Raw genomic sequence first — 17,466 nt, forward strand, 5'->3', positions numbered from 1 at the left:
AAAGAGAAGAGAAACATCACATCACCAAAAGAAACTATTAAGAAAAGAGAGAGGGTGGTTTTTTTGTTTGTTTGTTTTGAGATGATGGATTAAAACCAATGGAGTGCAAAGAAAGTTTCAAAGACTTGTTGTCAGAAGAAAAGAGGTGTTTAGAAAGAGCGACTGAAGGATGGATGGATCATTGTGAGATTTCTGAGAAAATGTTTTGTATGAATAATGCCCTCTGCCCTTCTCATGAAGGAAGAAGAGACGTGAAAGTGAGTCTCCTGCAAGGCAGTACACAGTGCTACCACCTATACTGCCCCCCTGGAAATATTTAACCATTTACCTCATCAGTCCAACAAACAGCATTGTCATGATGAAATTGGGAGGGTAAGAGATACGTGTTTTGTGCTGGTACAAACAACATGGAACAAACATTTTTATGCAGCCAATGAAAGTGGTTGAAAGCATCTGAACAGCACCTAAGGAAAAATGAGAAACCAAGAGAGGTCAGAAGATGAATACGGCATTGAGTACCAAGCTATGGTACTCATGGTCATATGAAGACCAAACCTTTGCAATTCAGTGAGACCTTAGATCCATGTAGGTCTCTGGAGATAAGAATACAAACAATTTATTTAAAATTAGACTTTAAGTTAAAAAAAAACAACAACCCTAAAAACACAATTTTACCACTCAATAGACTACAAAGTTTCATTGTATACAATGAATCACAGAATCCCTATGAAATAGTTTTATCCCACCTTCCAGAGGGGGAAACTGAGGCACAGAGATTTAGCAGAGTCACTAAAAGCCAGAGGGAGTCCATGTCAAGGCCAAAATTACAGCTTAGGCATTCCTAGATCCCAGTCCTGTGCTTAAAACACTTGACCATGCTGCGCTCACTCTGAACAAACCACTCATCAGTTTAAGTCTATCACACAGAATCTGACACTCAAATATTTTATTGGAACTGAAGCTTATAATGAAAATCATAATTACCTAGCATGCTGGGCTCTCCTTCCAGCAGTGAAAGAATGTATTTGTTAAGAAAAAGGGTACAAAAGCTGAAGAAAAACCATAATGTGAGGTAGATCAGAGCATGAGAATTCCAGATGCCCAAGTCCGACTCAATGACTGTAGTCTCGGTGATGGTTATTTTCAGTACATTTTCTTCTGGTACACTGTCACTCCTGGCAATTACAAATTTCTCACTCCTGTTAGCAAAGAGGGGGCCCAACTGAAATAATGATTTCCCCTTTGACTTTTCCTCAAGGACAGGAGGATCAAAGTCCACCAGAGTCTGAGTGTTTGTTACAGACGACATGTTGATGTCAGGAGACTGCTGTTTGGTCTTAACATAAAGCAACATTGACTTAGTACTGAACCGCACAGTGAAGAGACAAAAATAATGTCATGTAATTAATCTTTCAGCTCCAATGGTCCACAGAAATTTATTTAGTCCTCCAGACAGCATCTTGTTTAGAAATAAACTTCACATACTTCCTCCCAGTGGTCAACTGCATTTTCTGAAGATTTAAAAAAAAGAAGGAAAGAGTTCACAGTTATCTGAGTACACTTTCATTTTCTGAATATTTCACATCACAGAAATGCCATTTTCAGCTGCAGCTTATGAAGAGGATAAAGATTTGTATTTGTTGCATTTTTTAAAAATTGATTTCTCCCTGCTAGCATGATCAGGATATCAAGTCCTAGAAGAAAATCTTGCCTAAACATAGCTTTTGAAGTGCTCAAGATAGCACTGACAAATGAAACCTCAAAGGTATGTTTTATTTTAAAGGTTTCCTCTCCATCAAAATATATTAAGTGAATACCTTCACTTTCAATTAGAGAATCTATTCTTATTCAATGTGCTGTTCTCTAGTCTGCTTATTCATAAATTCCAAGGTCAGAAAGGACCATCGTGATCATCTCTCTCACCTCCTGTATAACACTGGCCATAGAACATCCCCAAAATAATTCCTAGAGCAGAGCTTTTAGAAAAGCATCCAATCTTGACAACCAATTGGTGGAAAAATCTCCATGTAAGAGTCAATCACTACTTTACAACTCAGTTATCGACAACAGGGTGTGTGTCTTCATTTCTATTCTCTTATGAGTTACACAAAGTCTGGTGAACCACAGAAGAATTCAGGGTACGTCTATACTTACCTCCGGGTTCAGCGGTAAGCAATCGATCTTCTGGGATCGATTTATCACGTCTTGTCTAGACGCAATAAATCGATCCCGGAAGTGCTCGCCGTCGACACCAGTACTCCTGCTCCGCGAGAGGAGTATGCGGAGTTGACGGGGGAGCCTGCCTGCCACGTGTGGACCCGCAGTAAGTACCTTATAGTTCGAACTAAGATACTTCGACTTCAGCTACGTTATTCACATAGCTGAAGTTGCGAATCTTAGTTCGAACTGGGGGGTTAGCATGGACCAGACCTTAGTGAGTAAAAGAACAAGGAACAACACTCTGTGCTGTCTGTTCTTCCACATAAACTATGTGACATTCACAGTAATGCAAGTAATTGGTTTTCACAAATAGGGTCCAAAGCTTGCAGTAAGGGCTAAATTGTTCTATAGTAACTTTTTACCATCAGCATAAAAAGCCACGAACAGATTTACTTTTTTAGTTTGTAGTCTATATTCTGTGAGTGGGGGAGAGTGAAGACAAGAGAACAGCTCAGGTAGAAAGGAAATGAATTATAGGTGGGGCCTTTCATGGAGAAGCTACTGGTTCCAAACAAGTAGTTCCTACATGAATCAGCAAGTTGGAAAGGTATATTTAGAGCAATGACACAGACTGAGGCTCGAGAGCCACAAGTGGCTCTTTACTGTGTCTCCTGCAGCTCTTTGCAGCGCATGATGTTAAAACATTGTGTGATTTAATTATTAATCAAACTAAGTTATAAACAAACAGGATGCATTTACTAGGTTATTAACCAATTGTAGTTGATAAAATAATAGTACTTGGTCAGTCATTTTGCTATGAGAATAATACATACATATACACACACACATATATATATATATGCGTACGCATGCACACGCAGACACACACACACATATAAAATGGTAAATGAAACAATGAATTCACATTACTGTGGCTCTTTTGAGTAATGTTGATCGCTAAGTTGGCTCCTGAACCACTGGGTCTGAGTATCACTGATTTAGAGTATCAGTGGCTCTGAGGACACTCAACTGATTGAAGAGTTTAAAAAATGCCACTATTTGGTGGCAGGTTACCATGGGCATCTGGGAAACAATGTCTGCAATGAGGTCGTTATACAACAGTGCATCTGAACAATGGCAGCACAGCAAACATACACAGCAAGTACAAAACCCACAGGAGTTAGTAAGAGCTAATGGACCTGCACTGGTTTTTATAGGAAAATGTTTATTCAGTAAATTGGCCAGGATAGACATTTGCTTTCTTCTCTTTTTTTTTTTAAGCCAGACTTGACATGGGCATTACAAAACCTTTGATAAATGAGACTGAAAAGTTAATAAGTTTCACTGTATCATAGCTTTTGTAGTCCCACTGAACTTCAACTATTCTGTATTGAAAGTTTCTACTTCGCAGATATTACTTTTATTCTGTAGCAAAATGGACCTCCTCCTATCCACCACTGCGCCCTTTTCCTCCTACCAGCAGCAGAACACCCATTGTTATGAAAGAGTGCTAGGGTACTGGCCCTTCCTATACTGATTCCTGTACCTCATATATTCATGTTGATCTAAAAATGCTTTTAAGGTGGTTAATTTCACTTATGAGCTAAATACATTCAGTATTATTTTTTTAAACAGACAAATTGCTTAAGAGTGCTGCAGCACAAATTTTGGGCAAACTCCTTTCCTCTCTAAGTCTGACACTTTGAAGCACTGAGTTTTACATAATTGTAAATTCTATAGTAATACTGAAAGCCTCCTTCCCCTTTGATTCAACTAGTTCAGCCTGGATAAGCCCACATGCACCCTCCAACATTCAGGCAGAACAAGGCCATGAAATTGTAGGATCTCATGATCTGAGGATGACTAATTTCTGCAGCTGTTAGTGACCCGGAACTGCAAACATTTAACATTTCCCTGGGAAAAACTGAACATTTTCTTTTGTTGTACAGTGATACATTTAGGCTTGGTACTGATCTCTCTCTCTCAGGTACTTATAAGTTACCCCATTACCGCAGTATCTGAGAACCTAACAATTGGATGACTTGGCCTGACCAAAGGAAATGAATGGCAGAAATCTCACCAAAAAATATGTCTAATTCTAAAGCTCACTAGCAGGAACACAGTTCATATCAGCTCCAGTCATTATCTGCTGATTATAAATTTATTAAGAATAGCATCAGAGGGATAGCCGTGTTAGTCTGTATCCACAAAAACGAGGAGTCCGGTGGCACCTTAAAGACTAACAGATTTATTTGGGCATAAGCTTTTGTGGGTAAAAAACCCAACTTTTTCAGATGCATGGAAAGATCCCATGGAAAGCTTATGCCCAAATAAATCTGTTAGTCTTTAAGGTGCCACCGGACTCCTCATTGTTATTAAGAATAGCGTCAATTTTCCAAAGGTTTCAGGGAGACAGCTAAAATATTTGGGAAAAATAAGGGATTCATAAAAATCAGGGAAAGTGGTTTGACTGACCAGCAAGCTTTGGAATATCTGCAATTCTAGTAACTCCTGCCTCAAGTTCAATAAGGAGTTAGCCAGTCAACAAGCTTCCCAAAACACCCGTCAGCATAGTGAAAGACACATCCCTGTTCCACAGCGATCCACAATTGGGGGAACCTACAACAGTGTCTCTGAGGAGAGGCACATGAAATACTAGAGGTGGGGATGGGAGGTAAGCTGCTTCAACTGCTAACTGGTTCTCAGTAAATCTGTGTTTTATTGTACCTGTGCATAAGCTTTGAGAACCTTTTCAACCACTGTATCCTTTCTCATGGAACTCCCTTGATTAAATTTACAGTGTACACTGCTGAATCAGTAAAGAATAGGCGCTCAGTGAACCATAATGTAGTGAAAATTTAGTTCTAGTACTAGTCGCATTGACTTCAAAAGCATTACCTTCCTTGAGCATAGTTACAAATGTGGAAGTGTTCACAGATGGGACCCTAAATATATTTACAACATGACAACCAGTGAAACATGTACGGGAAACCACATTAATGCAATGGTGAACAAACTAAAATAGGCTACAGCAGCTTCTAGCCAAGAGAGATATTAAATGTCATAAAATATTTATCTTTATCATTCATAGCCATTTAATGTACAGCAGAGTTGGACTGAGTCTCCTGTTTTAAGAACAGTACTCTGTTTATTGAGCTGTTAATGAAGATAGGGGATCCAAGATTGAGTTCTTTGCCACATATAAAGTAACTGTGTCCTCCCTTCAAGAACTTGGTTTTAAAGGCGGGGGGGGGGGGGGAGTACAAGGACAAAAACCATGGAGATTACACAGCAAAACATCTTCCTCGGGCAATATGCTGGTCTCTGATCAGGGAAGATTTCACTCGTTGAATTCCTATTACTGCAAAATAGACTTATTTTCATACAAATGGGATTTTTTTTTAATATAAGTCAATGGAATAAAAGGGAATGATGCAGAGTGGGGGAAAGCAATGTGTCAGTTACTCACTATAAAGCAATTATACTATAGTAATATTCAGCTATTTCTGCACAAGCATTTAATTTGCAAGGGATTAAAAAGACACCAAAAAATTCCTCACTCTCTGGGCTGGAGGTGGGCTTCAACTGTCTTCAGAGCAATCCATTATCTAGAGATGTAGAACAATACTGACAAACTTCAGGGAGGACTCTCCATCTCTGGAGAACTTGATGGGATAGTACAATGTTGTTCTGATTCTTGTTCCTTCCAGCATAAGAATTAAGACTTCACAATTCCCACACTCAAGAAACAAAACTACCAACTGTAAAAATTGTCTACAGTGCAAAGTAACTCCACACAATAATGAAGGACAGGAAGTGAAGAATATATCCACTTGAAACTGCAGTGGGAACTTTGGTTGGTGGAATGTAATTACACAAGTTGGAATTTAGCCAAGTCACTTAGGCTCTTTAGTAACAAATGGTCAAATAATATCAAGATGACAGCAGTTTTAGCAACACTGTGTCCCCTACTTCCATTCTAGGATTTCTGTTCAGTCATGAAACAAAGGGAAGACTGCTACCTACTGAATCAGCATTACTATTCCTTATAGCCCTTGGTACACCCTGGGAGTATTGCATCAAACCAATGACTTGCCACACCCTTCTGAGATATGAAAGGATCACAACATACGGTGGCTTGGCTTTGTCCCTTGGGCACAGATGTAGAGAATCCAAAACAGTGGTCAATATTTTGTGTTTCCCTTGTGCCCTGTAGAATCCTGCTGAAATATTCATAATTTGCAGAGAGAATAGCTACAGTTTTTTTAATTTTTGTATTTGGATAGAAACATTGTTCCAGGTTTCCTACTTTTTAGCTCAAAATATAATAATGAGGTTCCCAACCCCCGCAGCATTTTTATATCATATTTGGTATCATTTTGTTAAACAGCATGACATTCAGTAAAAGTTAACACTAGCAATTAAAGGATTTTAAGAGAAAACAAACACACACACCCAAATTACTGACCTGCTACCTTAAATTAACTGGAAAGTCTTACATTGGCTGAAATAGTTCCCCATCTGGGATTAATTTGGTCATCCTCCCCTGATACCAACGGTCATGATGTTTACAGATAGATGAAAACGTGGCAGTGGTTGGGAGACTATGTTGGATTACAAACAGAAATTGAATCTTCTGGCATGTAAGAACAAGCAGCAGACAGTGTATTTTATAGAGCTTCCCTAGTCCACCCCCAACACTAAAAGTGCATCAAAAATAAAGCATGCTACATTAAAAATGAGAAAATAAATATACAATAAAACCTCTGAGTGACTCAAATCAATACTGGAGTGTAAAATAAGGAACTAGATAAGAATCCAGAGACTGCTACCTCTTATTTAGGCATGAAAACATCACATTTGAGAAGCTATTTGAAGAATATCCTGCACTCATAGACTCATAGGATACATTTATACTGCAAAAAAAAAACACCCACAGCAGTGAATCTCAGAGCCCTGATCCACTGACTCGGGACTCATGGAGGTCACACTATGGGGCTAAAAATAGCAGTGTAGATGTTCCCACTGGTGCTGGAGCCTGGGCTCCGAGACCCTCCCTGGATTCCAGAGCCTGGACACACGCCCAAGTCCAAATGTCTACACTCCTATTTTTAGCCCCGTAGCATAAGCCCAAGTCTGCTGACCTGGGCTCTGAAACTTGCTGTCACAGTGTTGATCTTTTGTTTGCAGTGTAGATGTACCCATAGATTCCAAGGCCAGCGAGGACCATTGTATAACACAGGCCAAAGAGTTGCCCCAAAATAATTATTTTTGAACTACAGCATATCTTTTTTTTTAAAATCCCATTCCCCCTTCCTCTCCATTTCTAGGAGTTCACAGTCTGACCATAAATACTCTAAACTGAAACTGACAGCTCACAGAAGCAGCAACATTTTCTTAAAGAATTTAATAAGAAAAGTGTGTTAGTTATAAAGGGAAGAAAACAGATTAGGGATTGGGATTTTTTAATTTCTAAGAGTAGAATATTTTATCAAAAATATATATGTTTCCTAATAGTACCTAATAGGCTAATCATGCTGGAAAAAAAGCTGTAACTATGAATTTCCTAGATTAGAGATTTATATCAGATTCCTTATTTTCTCATAGTTTGTTTGAATAGCAAATGGCTGAAACCATTTTCAGTCAGCAAATAAGTGGCCTTTGTCATAAATATAATCTTACTGATGGCAGCACCAGTTTGCACAACTATAGGAACAACATCAAGGTGACAATCTGTAGGATACTGTGTAATGGATAAGCCTGTCTTATCTAGAAATTTTCTTCAAGACAACCAGTCATGATAACAGTTCTGCAGAGTATAAAGTGATTGTTCTTCTCTAAGTACTCAGAAAGAAAATATACTTCTGAAGAAAGATTTTTTTTCTTTCTAGAAAATACAAAAGAAAGGACCAGTGTCCTTTTAAATCAACTAAATTAACATTGCAGATCAGTAAGATTATTGAAAATTACATTCTGCTATCTAGCTATAGTTCTTTGGTGATAACACAAATTTGTTCATTCTAAAGCATAACATTCCAAACTAATGTAATTGAGTATGGTGGACAAGTTAATACCTCGGTCTCAATTAAGGCTTGTATAGCAAGACAAATCAATTCCAACTAGAACTGGGAGAATAACTGATTTTTCAGTTTGGTGGCAGTTTGAAATTTAAAAAAAACTGGTTTGGGTCTGTTCTAGAGTATGGATTCAAACTTGGATCTCCAACACAGGGCCAAAGATTATAAGGTGGGAAGAGGGTGGCACTACCTTTTCCTTCTCCTCCTTTTTTGTGAATGGCCAAAACTGTGTGTGTCAATTTTGCAAATATTTTTAGGTCAACCAATACTATTCATCCAACAATTTTCCTCCAGCTCTACTTACAACAAATTTAAAAATAGGCAAAAGTTTTTACCTCTAGCAATGCATCAGAGATGCCAAGGAAACAAGAGGCAGCTGGTGAAAATCCAGTTGGAGACACTGAGCAGAAATGACAACACTGACCTGAATTTTCCTTGCACAATCCTTTTGAGTACTTCTGTGACAAAGCTACAGATGATTGGATGGCTTCCACCCAACTCTGCCTAAGAACACCCAATAATCTTGTTTACAAAGTGAAGAAGTCAAGAGCTTTTCAGAGCCAGGTTCTGATAAACAACAAAAGACCAGGAAAGATAAAAGCAACTGCAGATTCAAAACCAACTTGCGTATCAAACCTTGTTCTGTATAAGACTGCCTCACTATCTAACACAGGATCAAAATACTCACAACAGTAATTACTTAAAATAACCTTTTGGGAGCAAATGTAATTATAACCTATATAATTTAGAAGTGTGTGTTATATATAATATGCAAAAGTTGCAGAAGACTAAAATCCCGATACATAAGGATTTATTTTATAGATAAAATATGCATGTGCACAAACAATTAATGTTTTAAATTGACCAAAAGAAATACATTAAATAAATTAAAGATAGCACATCAAGAAAAACAATACAAAGAACATAAAATAATCACATTATAAAAGTAAACATGTATGCTAACAAGAAATACAATATACAATAATAGAGTAGAAATAAAAAACTATCATTCCCAATACAGTGGGTCTTATCTTATCTCTTAAAAAATTAAGCTGTAATATGCATTTGAGTACACAGTACACTACATAACCTTATAACAACCTATCATGGCAGCCCCAGTAAGCATACTGAGTATTTCTATACTTGAAGAGTTTTCATTGGAGAGTGCTGAGAACTTCTTGTGTCTGTGTGTGTGGTCTAATAGTTTCTTCTGGAAACTTCCATTTCTCAGCTCATGTCATTTTCAGGTATTTCACTGAATCTTTAGTGCAAAATTCTGCTCTTGTACCCAACTGACTGGCCTCAAATCAGATACCATGCACACCTGACCTAGGTGTGTCTCCCATTAAGTAAGTAGACTCTAAAGATCAAGGTCTGCCCTGTGCATCTGAGAGGAGAATTTCCTCCTTAGTCCACTTATTTTTCAGAGACTGGAAATTCAACAAATCTGAAGAGACTTGTTATGATAACTGGGACAACAAATTTACCCTAATTGTGAGTTCAAGTGTAAAAAGTATATGAATGTTCATAAGATGTTACAATAATCAATAATAACAAATGATAACGAAAGTAGGTCAAGTAATTTTTAATAGTGAATGTTATAAACAAGTGCAAGAGAACCAGACTGAGAGACTAAATTAATCCAAACAAAAAGCCACGTTGATATGATTCCAGGACTATGTTGGAATCATGTTAGGTAAAAACAAATTGTACTGGAAATTAAGGAACCAAAACTGATGTGTTGTATATTAGGCCTACCTGGACAAAATAATGAGAGGATGAGCTATTCCACTCATCACTCCCTTTTTGGGTCCTTCAACTAAAGAGACTTTGGAGGGGAAAGAACAGATGGAGGCTACTGAAGCAAGCTTCACTATCATGGCTGCCAGCCACACCACCTGCTGGGACCCGTGGCCTTTGCCATCCTAATTTTGAGAGGTGTCCTGACCAGACCAGGCCAAAGAGAGGGACACTGATAACACTGCCACCTCTACCGGCTCCAGTTGAATCCCAACCACCACCCTGGATGAAATGGGATCAGACTTCAACAGCTCCAGCCCATCTTAACTAACTTTTTCTCTTTTACCCAAAAGAACAGTTATCACCATCTTTGATACCATCTAAGAGACTGTCAGACAAGGGTGGTTTTCCTTCTTAAACTCTCTCCAGCTAAAGGAAAAGGGAACAAGAAATGTTGCTAAAATTAAAGCTGTATCCAGGGCCGGCTTTAGGAAGTGCGGGGCCCGATTCGAATACCTGGCGGTGGTCCAGGTCTTCAGCGGCACTTCGGCAGCGGGTCCTTCACTCGCCCCGGGTCTTCTGCAGCACTGAAGGACCCGCCGCCGAAATGCCGACGAAGACCCGGACTGCCCCCGGATGAGTAAAAATTAAAAAGTTAGGCGCTCTTCTTTAGGGCACGGGGCCCTCTTTGGCGCGGGGTCCGATTCGGGGGAATCGGGCTAAAGCCGGCCCTGTCTGTATCTTTCGTAAAAGGTTAAAAAGGATTTGTCATGGTACTAAGCAGAAAGGGCGGTGGAACAATTTGTATAGTGGGGGGGGCTGGTGAGAGCCATTGAACCAAACTGTAAACCCTGTATATAATGGAAACCACTTCAAGCCAGGGGTTGCGTTAGCACCACCAGCACCCTTAGTTCCAGCACCTATGCTAAGCAGGCTGAGGTCTCTGTACACCAAACCCTGAACACGGTTCAAAACTGTTTAATGTTGCACAGTGAAAGCGTTTATAACACCGTTAACACTTTTGACCTTTGAGATTAATACAAAGCATCTCAAGAGGAACACGACCTAGGAAAGAGAACAAAGAAAATCTGTGCTCTGTGCTATGTTCTCTCTACATACAACACCTATATGTCCTATATGAAAGAAGATATTCTCCTTGGGCAATTTCTGCAAAGTACCCGGTAAACAAACTCTTTTTCATCTCAAAACACCAGAAAAAGATGGTTGTCAACTATTTAATAAGTGAATAAGGCTAATCTACAGGAAAAGACAAATCCCAGCCCCCTTTCCCTGCCAAGCATAATACCCTGCAGACAAAAGCTCTGTGTGCACACCTCTCATTTTAATCTAGTATGCAATATGGGACACTGCCTACAGAGTGATAAACATGCATAAAATAAAATTCTAAACATTTAAAAACATGCATTTCATTACACAGAGATCACAACACTCAAGACACTTATGAGCAAGTATTTAAGATGTGGCTGCAAAGCAAAGACCACACAACACTCGCTTTTGAGAAATGTCAGCATTTGAGCACCAAGAGCAAGATTGAAGTTGTTTGATACTTCATTGTGCCCAATAGGTGAAGCACCTAAAACGGAAGTAACTCAGTGAGAGAATATTCAGCCCTAAGCACCACTCCTCCCCGACCTAATGTCACCAAACAGGGTTTTATTTTAAAACAGCACTTGGAACGAATGCGTAGATAGGTGCCACAAAAGTTTCTCTGCACCCGCAACAGCTTTGCCAGTGCATCTCAATCCCAATGATACCATTCCATGCCACCATTCCACTGACATTCTAGGCTTGTCTATACTTGAAATGCAACAGCGGCACAGCCCCACCACTATAGCACTTCAGTGTAGACACTGCCCATTGCCAACAGGAGGGATTCTCCCATCGGCATAGGTAATCCACCTCCCTCCCTGAGGAGTGGTACCTAGATCGACAGAAAAATTCTTCCAATGACCTAGCGCCGTCTACAGCAGGGGTTAGGTTGGCTTAACTATGCCACTCAGGGATGTGGATTTTTCAACACCTCTGAGTGACATAGCTGGGTCAACCTAACTTTTTAGTGTAGACCAGGCCTAAGATCTACTAGTGCACCACCATCTTGGAGCATCTTTACTATTCCAGTTCAGGGAACTCCACAGAGCACAGCAAAATCAATCCTGACCTATAATTCAGTGCAAGGCCTCTCTAGAGCACAATTGTAACTCATACAGCAGCTTTGCAATGCAGACATCACTCTCCTGAGGACTAGACTGAGCCGATCAAACAAATGAATACATGTGTTTTTTTAAAAAGTAATATTTTCAATCATGACCTCCTCTTTGAACCTTAATCTCCAGAGATGAGAAACTGGTGTATTAATCCAATGATTAGATGGCCTCCAAAATGGAAACATTAAGGATTCTAAGGCGTAAAAATAAGAGCTGTAGTTCAGAACTGACACTCACCACACACATTTCATGCCACATTCCTGACAGCTGCACTTTCTGGACTGCAACAAGGTGCTCCACACAGGCAGAGCCCAGCCCTCACATTGAGCCTTGGGTTTAAATCCTTATCTTAGAATAATACCACCTACTAGTAGCTGAATTCCTGATAGCTTCATGCAAGGAACTTTGCAGGAGGGAGAAGGGGAAGCCTACAAACGTGCATTTATTTCAAAACCTTTTTTTGTTGCTAGGTCACCACTGGTTTTGCTATGAAACAATCCTTGGTTGTTTCAAATTCTGCAAACTGTCAGCCATACAAGTGTTTTTAGTTATTTTACTTCCGAGGTCAGGAGAGTAAACTCACTCAAAACTACCGTCTCAGGGAGAGGCAAAACTCACAGTCAAAGAAGATCAAATCAATGCCTATATAACGCCTCGATCCACAGATCCCAAATCATTCTACAAAGCAATGCAGGTGGTGATATCCCCATTTTACTGAGAGGGACACAGAGACACTGACTTCCCTGAAGTCAGTTTGCAGCAGTCAGGATTAGACCCCCCACAAGCTCCCAACTCCCAGTCTATTGAAGCCCCAGATTATACCTGCCATTGTGATACTGCACCGACCCCCTACCCCAATAGAGACCTGCTCCCCCACCAGACCCCCCCAAATAAGCCACCTGCCCCTCCCATAGAAGAGACCCCCCCAAATAACAGCCTGCCCCACCCCCAGCTGAGACCCCCAAAACCACCTGCCCCACCCCCAGCAGAGACCCCCCCCAATAAACCGCCTGCCCCCCCCAGCAGACACCCCCCCCCCCAAGAACCGCCTGTCCCTGCAAGGGGCCGCCCCGTCCCACCTGCCTCTCGCCGGATCTCAGCCCGGACCATCCCCGCCGTTGCCGCCACCTGCCGCAGTCCCGGCCCGAGCCATCCCGCCGCTCGGGCTGCTGAGGGGAGGAGGCGGCGCGGCGCAGCTTCCCCCGCCCGGGCCGACCAAAGCTCTGTCCCCGCCCGCTGCAGGCAGGGCCAACCGGCCTCCGCCGCGGAGTTGGGCGCGGGGCGGGCGCTGGGGGCTGGCCAGTAACGCAGCCTCCTCCGCTCCGCCCCGGCCGGGGGCCTGAGCCCCGCACACCCCATGTGGGGTAACTCCCCCGTCCCCCCAGGGCCTGAACCCTGCACACTCCCAGGAGGGGGAACCCTCCAATCTTCTGTGGGGACTGAGCCCCCCCATTGCCCCACAGGAAGGTTAACCCCTCAGTCCTGGGGGGGCGGGAAGCTGAGCCCTGCACACCCGCCCAGCAAGAGTACCCCTCCAAATCCTTGGAGGGCCTGAGTGCCTTTTGCCCCCCTCCAGCACCTAGGGAGTGGCCCTGCCACAGGGTACAGTTACACCCTCGCTTCAGACATGGTCCCTTTCACAGCCTCCCCAAAGAGAAACAAGAAGCAATGTTCTGGGAGGGAGCAGAATGCTTTCCAAGAGACAGCCCAACCCCCATTCCAGGGATGGGGAACCCTGGGTGGGGTGGCAGGGTGAGGGGGGACAGCCCCTAATGTGGGAAGCAAACAAAGGCTGGGAACCCATCCTGTTTAGGAGTGCTACCTGGGCAGTGCTGAGGTTGCCATCTTTGAGACATGTTGACACCTTATAATGTGGTGCTGTCCACAAAGACACTGAGGCTGCTTGGACTCTGAAGGTTCAGGATGGGGCCATGAAAACCAGGCTTGTCTCTTGCATTGGCAGCAACCTGTGAAATTGTGTGAAATGAGGACAAGACCTCACAAAACCCACCCACATGACTAGCCCCCCTTCGTGGCAGGGTCAGCAGTGCGGCCAAGCAGTAATGAGCTTTGGGGCCAAAATCCCTTCACATTGCTGGAGAGATTTCAGAAACTATTCCTATATTTCTGGAGTAAACAGCACTTAATAAACACACACACAAATGTAATGGACTAAATGAAGGAAGTCCTGGAGTTATTTGTCTCAGTCCAAAACCCTGCTGACTGTAGACTAAATCTACCCGGTTACACTGCAGAAAATCCAGAATAACCCTACTGAAGTCAATGAATCTGGTCCACTCTCCTACTTATGATAGACACAGGCTTGTATACATGTAATACCGCCCTCTACTGTTACATATGTGTTTCAAACCTCCTCATGTTTAAACATACAAAGTTTAAACTCCCCCCACCACTGCCAGAAAAGGGGCTCAACTTTCATAAATCCACTTAGTCCAAAAGTAAAAGAGAAAACTATGCATCAAAAGTAAGGTCTGAAAACTCTACAGTTCAACCTTTATTATCCAAACTTTCAAAATCAGCAATTCCTAATTATTTGCTATGGGATCATATTATCCAACATCTATTAATCACATTGAAATTTTTCTAAAACCTGGTTTATCTGAAATTATTCATTGTCCTCCTTTACCTTTCAATAACTGAGCTTCATGTGATACTCCACAATATAAACCCACTAGGCATGGACCATGCATGAAATTCTGGCCCCACTGAAGGAGTCAAGGGCAAAACACTCCCATTTACTTCAACGAGGCCAGGATTTCACCCCATATTCTCTATAGGTCGGAGGCTACTCTGGATCCTTAATAATAATAAATGTGCACTGACTTGGTTTTTACTGGTAGTCCTGTAACAATGTCAAGATCAGTGGCTCTCAAACTTTTTTACCGGTGACCCCTTTCACATAGCAAGTCTCTGAATGCGACCCCCCCTTATAAATTAAAAACACTTTTATATATTTAACACCATTATAAATGCTGGAGACAAAGCAGGGTTTGGGGTGGAGGTTGACAGCTCGTGACCCCCCATGTAATAACCTCACAATCCCCTGAGGGGTCCCAACCCCCAGTTTGAGAACCCCTGGTCAAGAGCATCTTCTATCACAACTGCAGTCAGGAAAGAATGTTATACTTTACATGTCTGAGTGGGCAAATAATCTACTCACGTCTTCTCAGTGCTGATCAACATCTACAGAAGTGAAAACTAGAGGGTATTTTTATTTCAATTTATGTCTTGCACATTTAAAATGTCAAAATAGACAATTTAGTAGTGTGGTTCAGAAAATAATTGGGTATGGCACAGCAACTGAAAAACACAATCATGCACCCTTTAATCTAAGTATATGTACATTGGTGATTCCAGGAGAAACAGACAAATGCTCAACATATAATTTTATGACAAACATTCAACAAAATGGGAAAAACAAATAGGAATTTTGGCTGCTACCCTGAAACCTAAAATTGCTAGTTCATTCTGAGAGTTAAAATTGGGGAGGCTACTAGAATCTGCCTATTTTGTGACTGTGGAGAGGGGATAGTTGGGGTAGTGTCTATTACTGGGTAGACAATATGTTCAAAGGAAGAAGTTTTAGATTAGACATAAACAGCAATTACATATAGACAAAACTGAAACATCTAGTCAGATGTGGATACCTGGGTGCAAAACTTACTCAATTTGTTCTTCAAATATTTACAGTTCACAGGTCAGATTTTGGTCTAAACTATTTGACAAGACAGGTTTATTAATGAGAACAACAACAAAATTAAGGTCAAGGTGAACGGATTTAAATGATCTAGATAAGTTCATGGAGGATAGGTCCATCAATGGCTATTAGTCACAATGGGCAGGGTTGGTGTCCCTACCTTCTGTTGGATCACTTGATGATTACCTGTTCTGTTCATGCCCTCTGGGGCCCCTGGCATTGGCATTGTTGGAAGACAGGATACTGGGCTACTTTGGTCTGACCCAGTATGGCCATTCTTATGTTATCAGTTTTAACCTTGTTTTGCATTTGTACTCTTAGTTATTTTCCTAAAGGAAGGTTTCAGAGTAGCAGCCGTGTTAGTCTGTATCCGCAAAAAGAACAGGAGAACTTGTGGCACCTTAGAGACTAACAAATTTATTAGATGCATCCGAAGAAGTGGGCTGTAGTCCACGAAAGCTTATGCTCTAATAAATTTGTTAGTCTCTAAGGTGCCACAAGTACTCCTGTTCTTCTTCCAAAGGAAGGTTGATTCTCATTGACTGGTTACCATTAAAACATCTGTGACTAAATATAGACTTTACACTACATTTGCTGTATCTTTGTGCTAACCAGGAGGATAAACTATATATACACACATTTATTTAAGCAATTACAGCATATAGATCATAAGCAGCATTTAAAGACTCCAGGTAATAAATATAAGACTTCTGATAAAAATAGCAAAAATTGGCAACCTGCACCATGAGGAAGGCTGAGGCTGAAGGACTGAGTTCTGGATTCTAGCCTTGCTGGGGAAAAGACAGAAAAAAAATGCCTGAGAAAGAGATATTATTGGTACCTGGGTAAAGGACACTAGCTTCCCTGCTCTGCAGAAAGATGGAGCACTTGATCTAACAGCTCTTTTCTCTCTATCTTCTATGAATTCATCCCTGTATTATTCTGCAGCGCAGACATACTCAGAAAAGACAGGGTTTGAAAGCTCCTTGATCTTGGTACGTCACCAGCCAGAACTGTAACCAGCTCCTTTCAGGCCAGTGGAAATACAAAATTTAATAAGCAGAAGCAAGTACTAATACAGCTGCCTGCAAGGACAGAGGTTACAGCTACATACTCAGTATACTTGTTTCCGATGAAGTGGGTTTGAGCCCACGAAAGCTTATGCTCAAATAATTTTGTTAGTCTCTAAGGTGCCACAAGTACTCCTGTTCTTTCAGTATACTTTGCCTAGGCCAAAGGGTGCTTCTGCCCCCAGCACAGTCAAGCACTCGAGTTTGAATGCTCTAGTGGACACTAGATCAGATCCTCATGAAGAAGATACCTGCATGTGACCACTTAATTATATTTATGTCACAATATATGGGGGGCAGGTTCAGCCTCCAGGGGCCCCTCTCCAGCACTATCTTTGGGGTGGGAGTGTTCAGCCTTCAGGAGCCTCTACAGCTGTTGGGGGATCAGCCTGTGGGGAGGGGCTTCAGCCTCCAGGGGCCCCTCTCCAGGTGGGGGGGGGGGGGTCGGCCCCTCTCCAGATGTATGTAGGAGGAAG

The 17,466-nt window shown here is 41.5% G+C and overlaps 1 protein-coding gene across 1 annotated transcript in view; it reads right to left on the reverse strand.

Moving 5' to 3' along the window:
• The window catches only part of SLC35E2B (solute carrier family 35 member E2B), a 31,430-nt gene extending 18,028 nt beyond the window's left edge, over positions 1-13,402 (reverse strand). The window contains exons 1-3 of the mRNA XM_054009259.1: positions 13,282-13,402; positions 985-1,511; positions 329-464 (exon numbers count right to left, since the gene is read on the reverse strand). Of these exons, the coding sequence (XP_053865234.1) occupies positions 329-464; positions 985-1,354 (506 nt within the window). The 5' untranslated portion in view covers positions 1,355-1,511; positions 13,282-13,402. The remainder of the gene's footprint in view (positions 1-328; positions 465-984; positions 1,512-13,281) is intronic.
• Between the last annotated feature and the right edge of the window lie 4,064 nt (positions 13,403-17,466).

Source organism: Malaclemys terrapin, chromosome 19 (genome assembly GCF_027887155.1).
Source record: "Malaclemys terrapin pileata isolate rMalTer1 chromosome 19, rMalTer1.hap1, whole genome shotgun sequence".
Classification (NCBI taxonomy): Eukaryota; Metazoa; Chordata; order Testudines; family Emydidae; genus Malaclemys; species Malaclemys terrapin.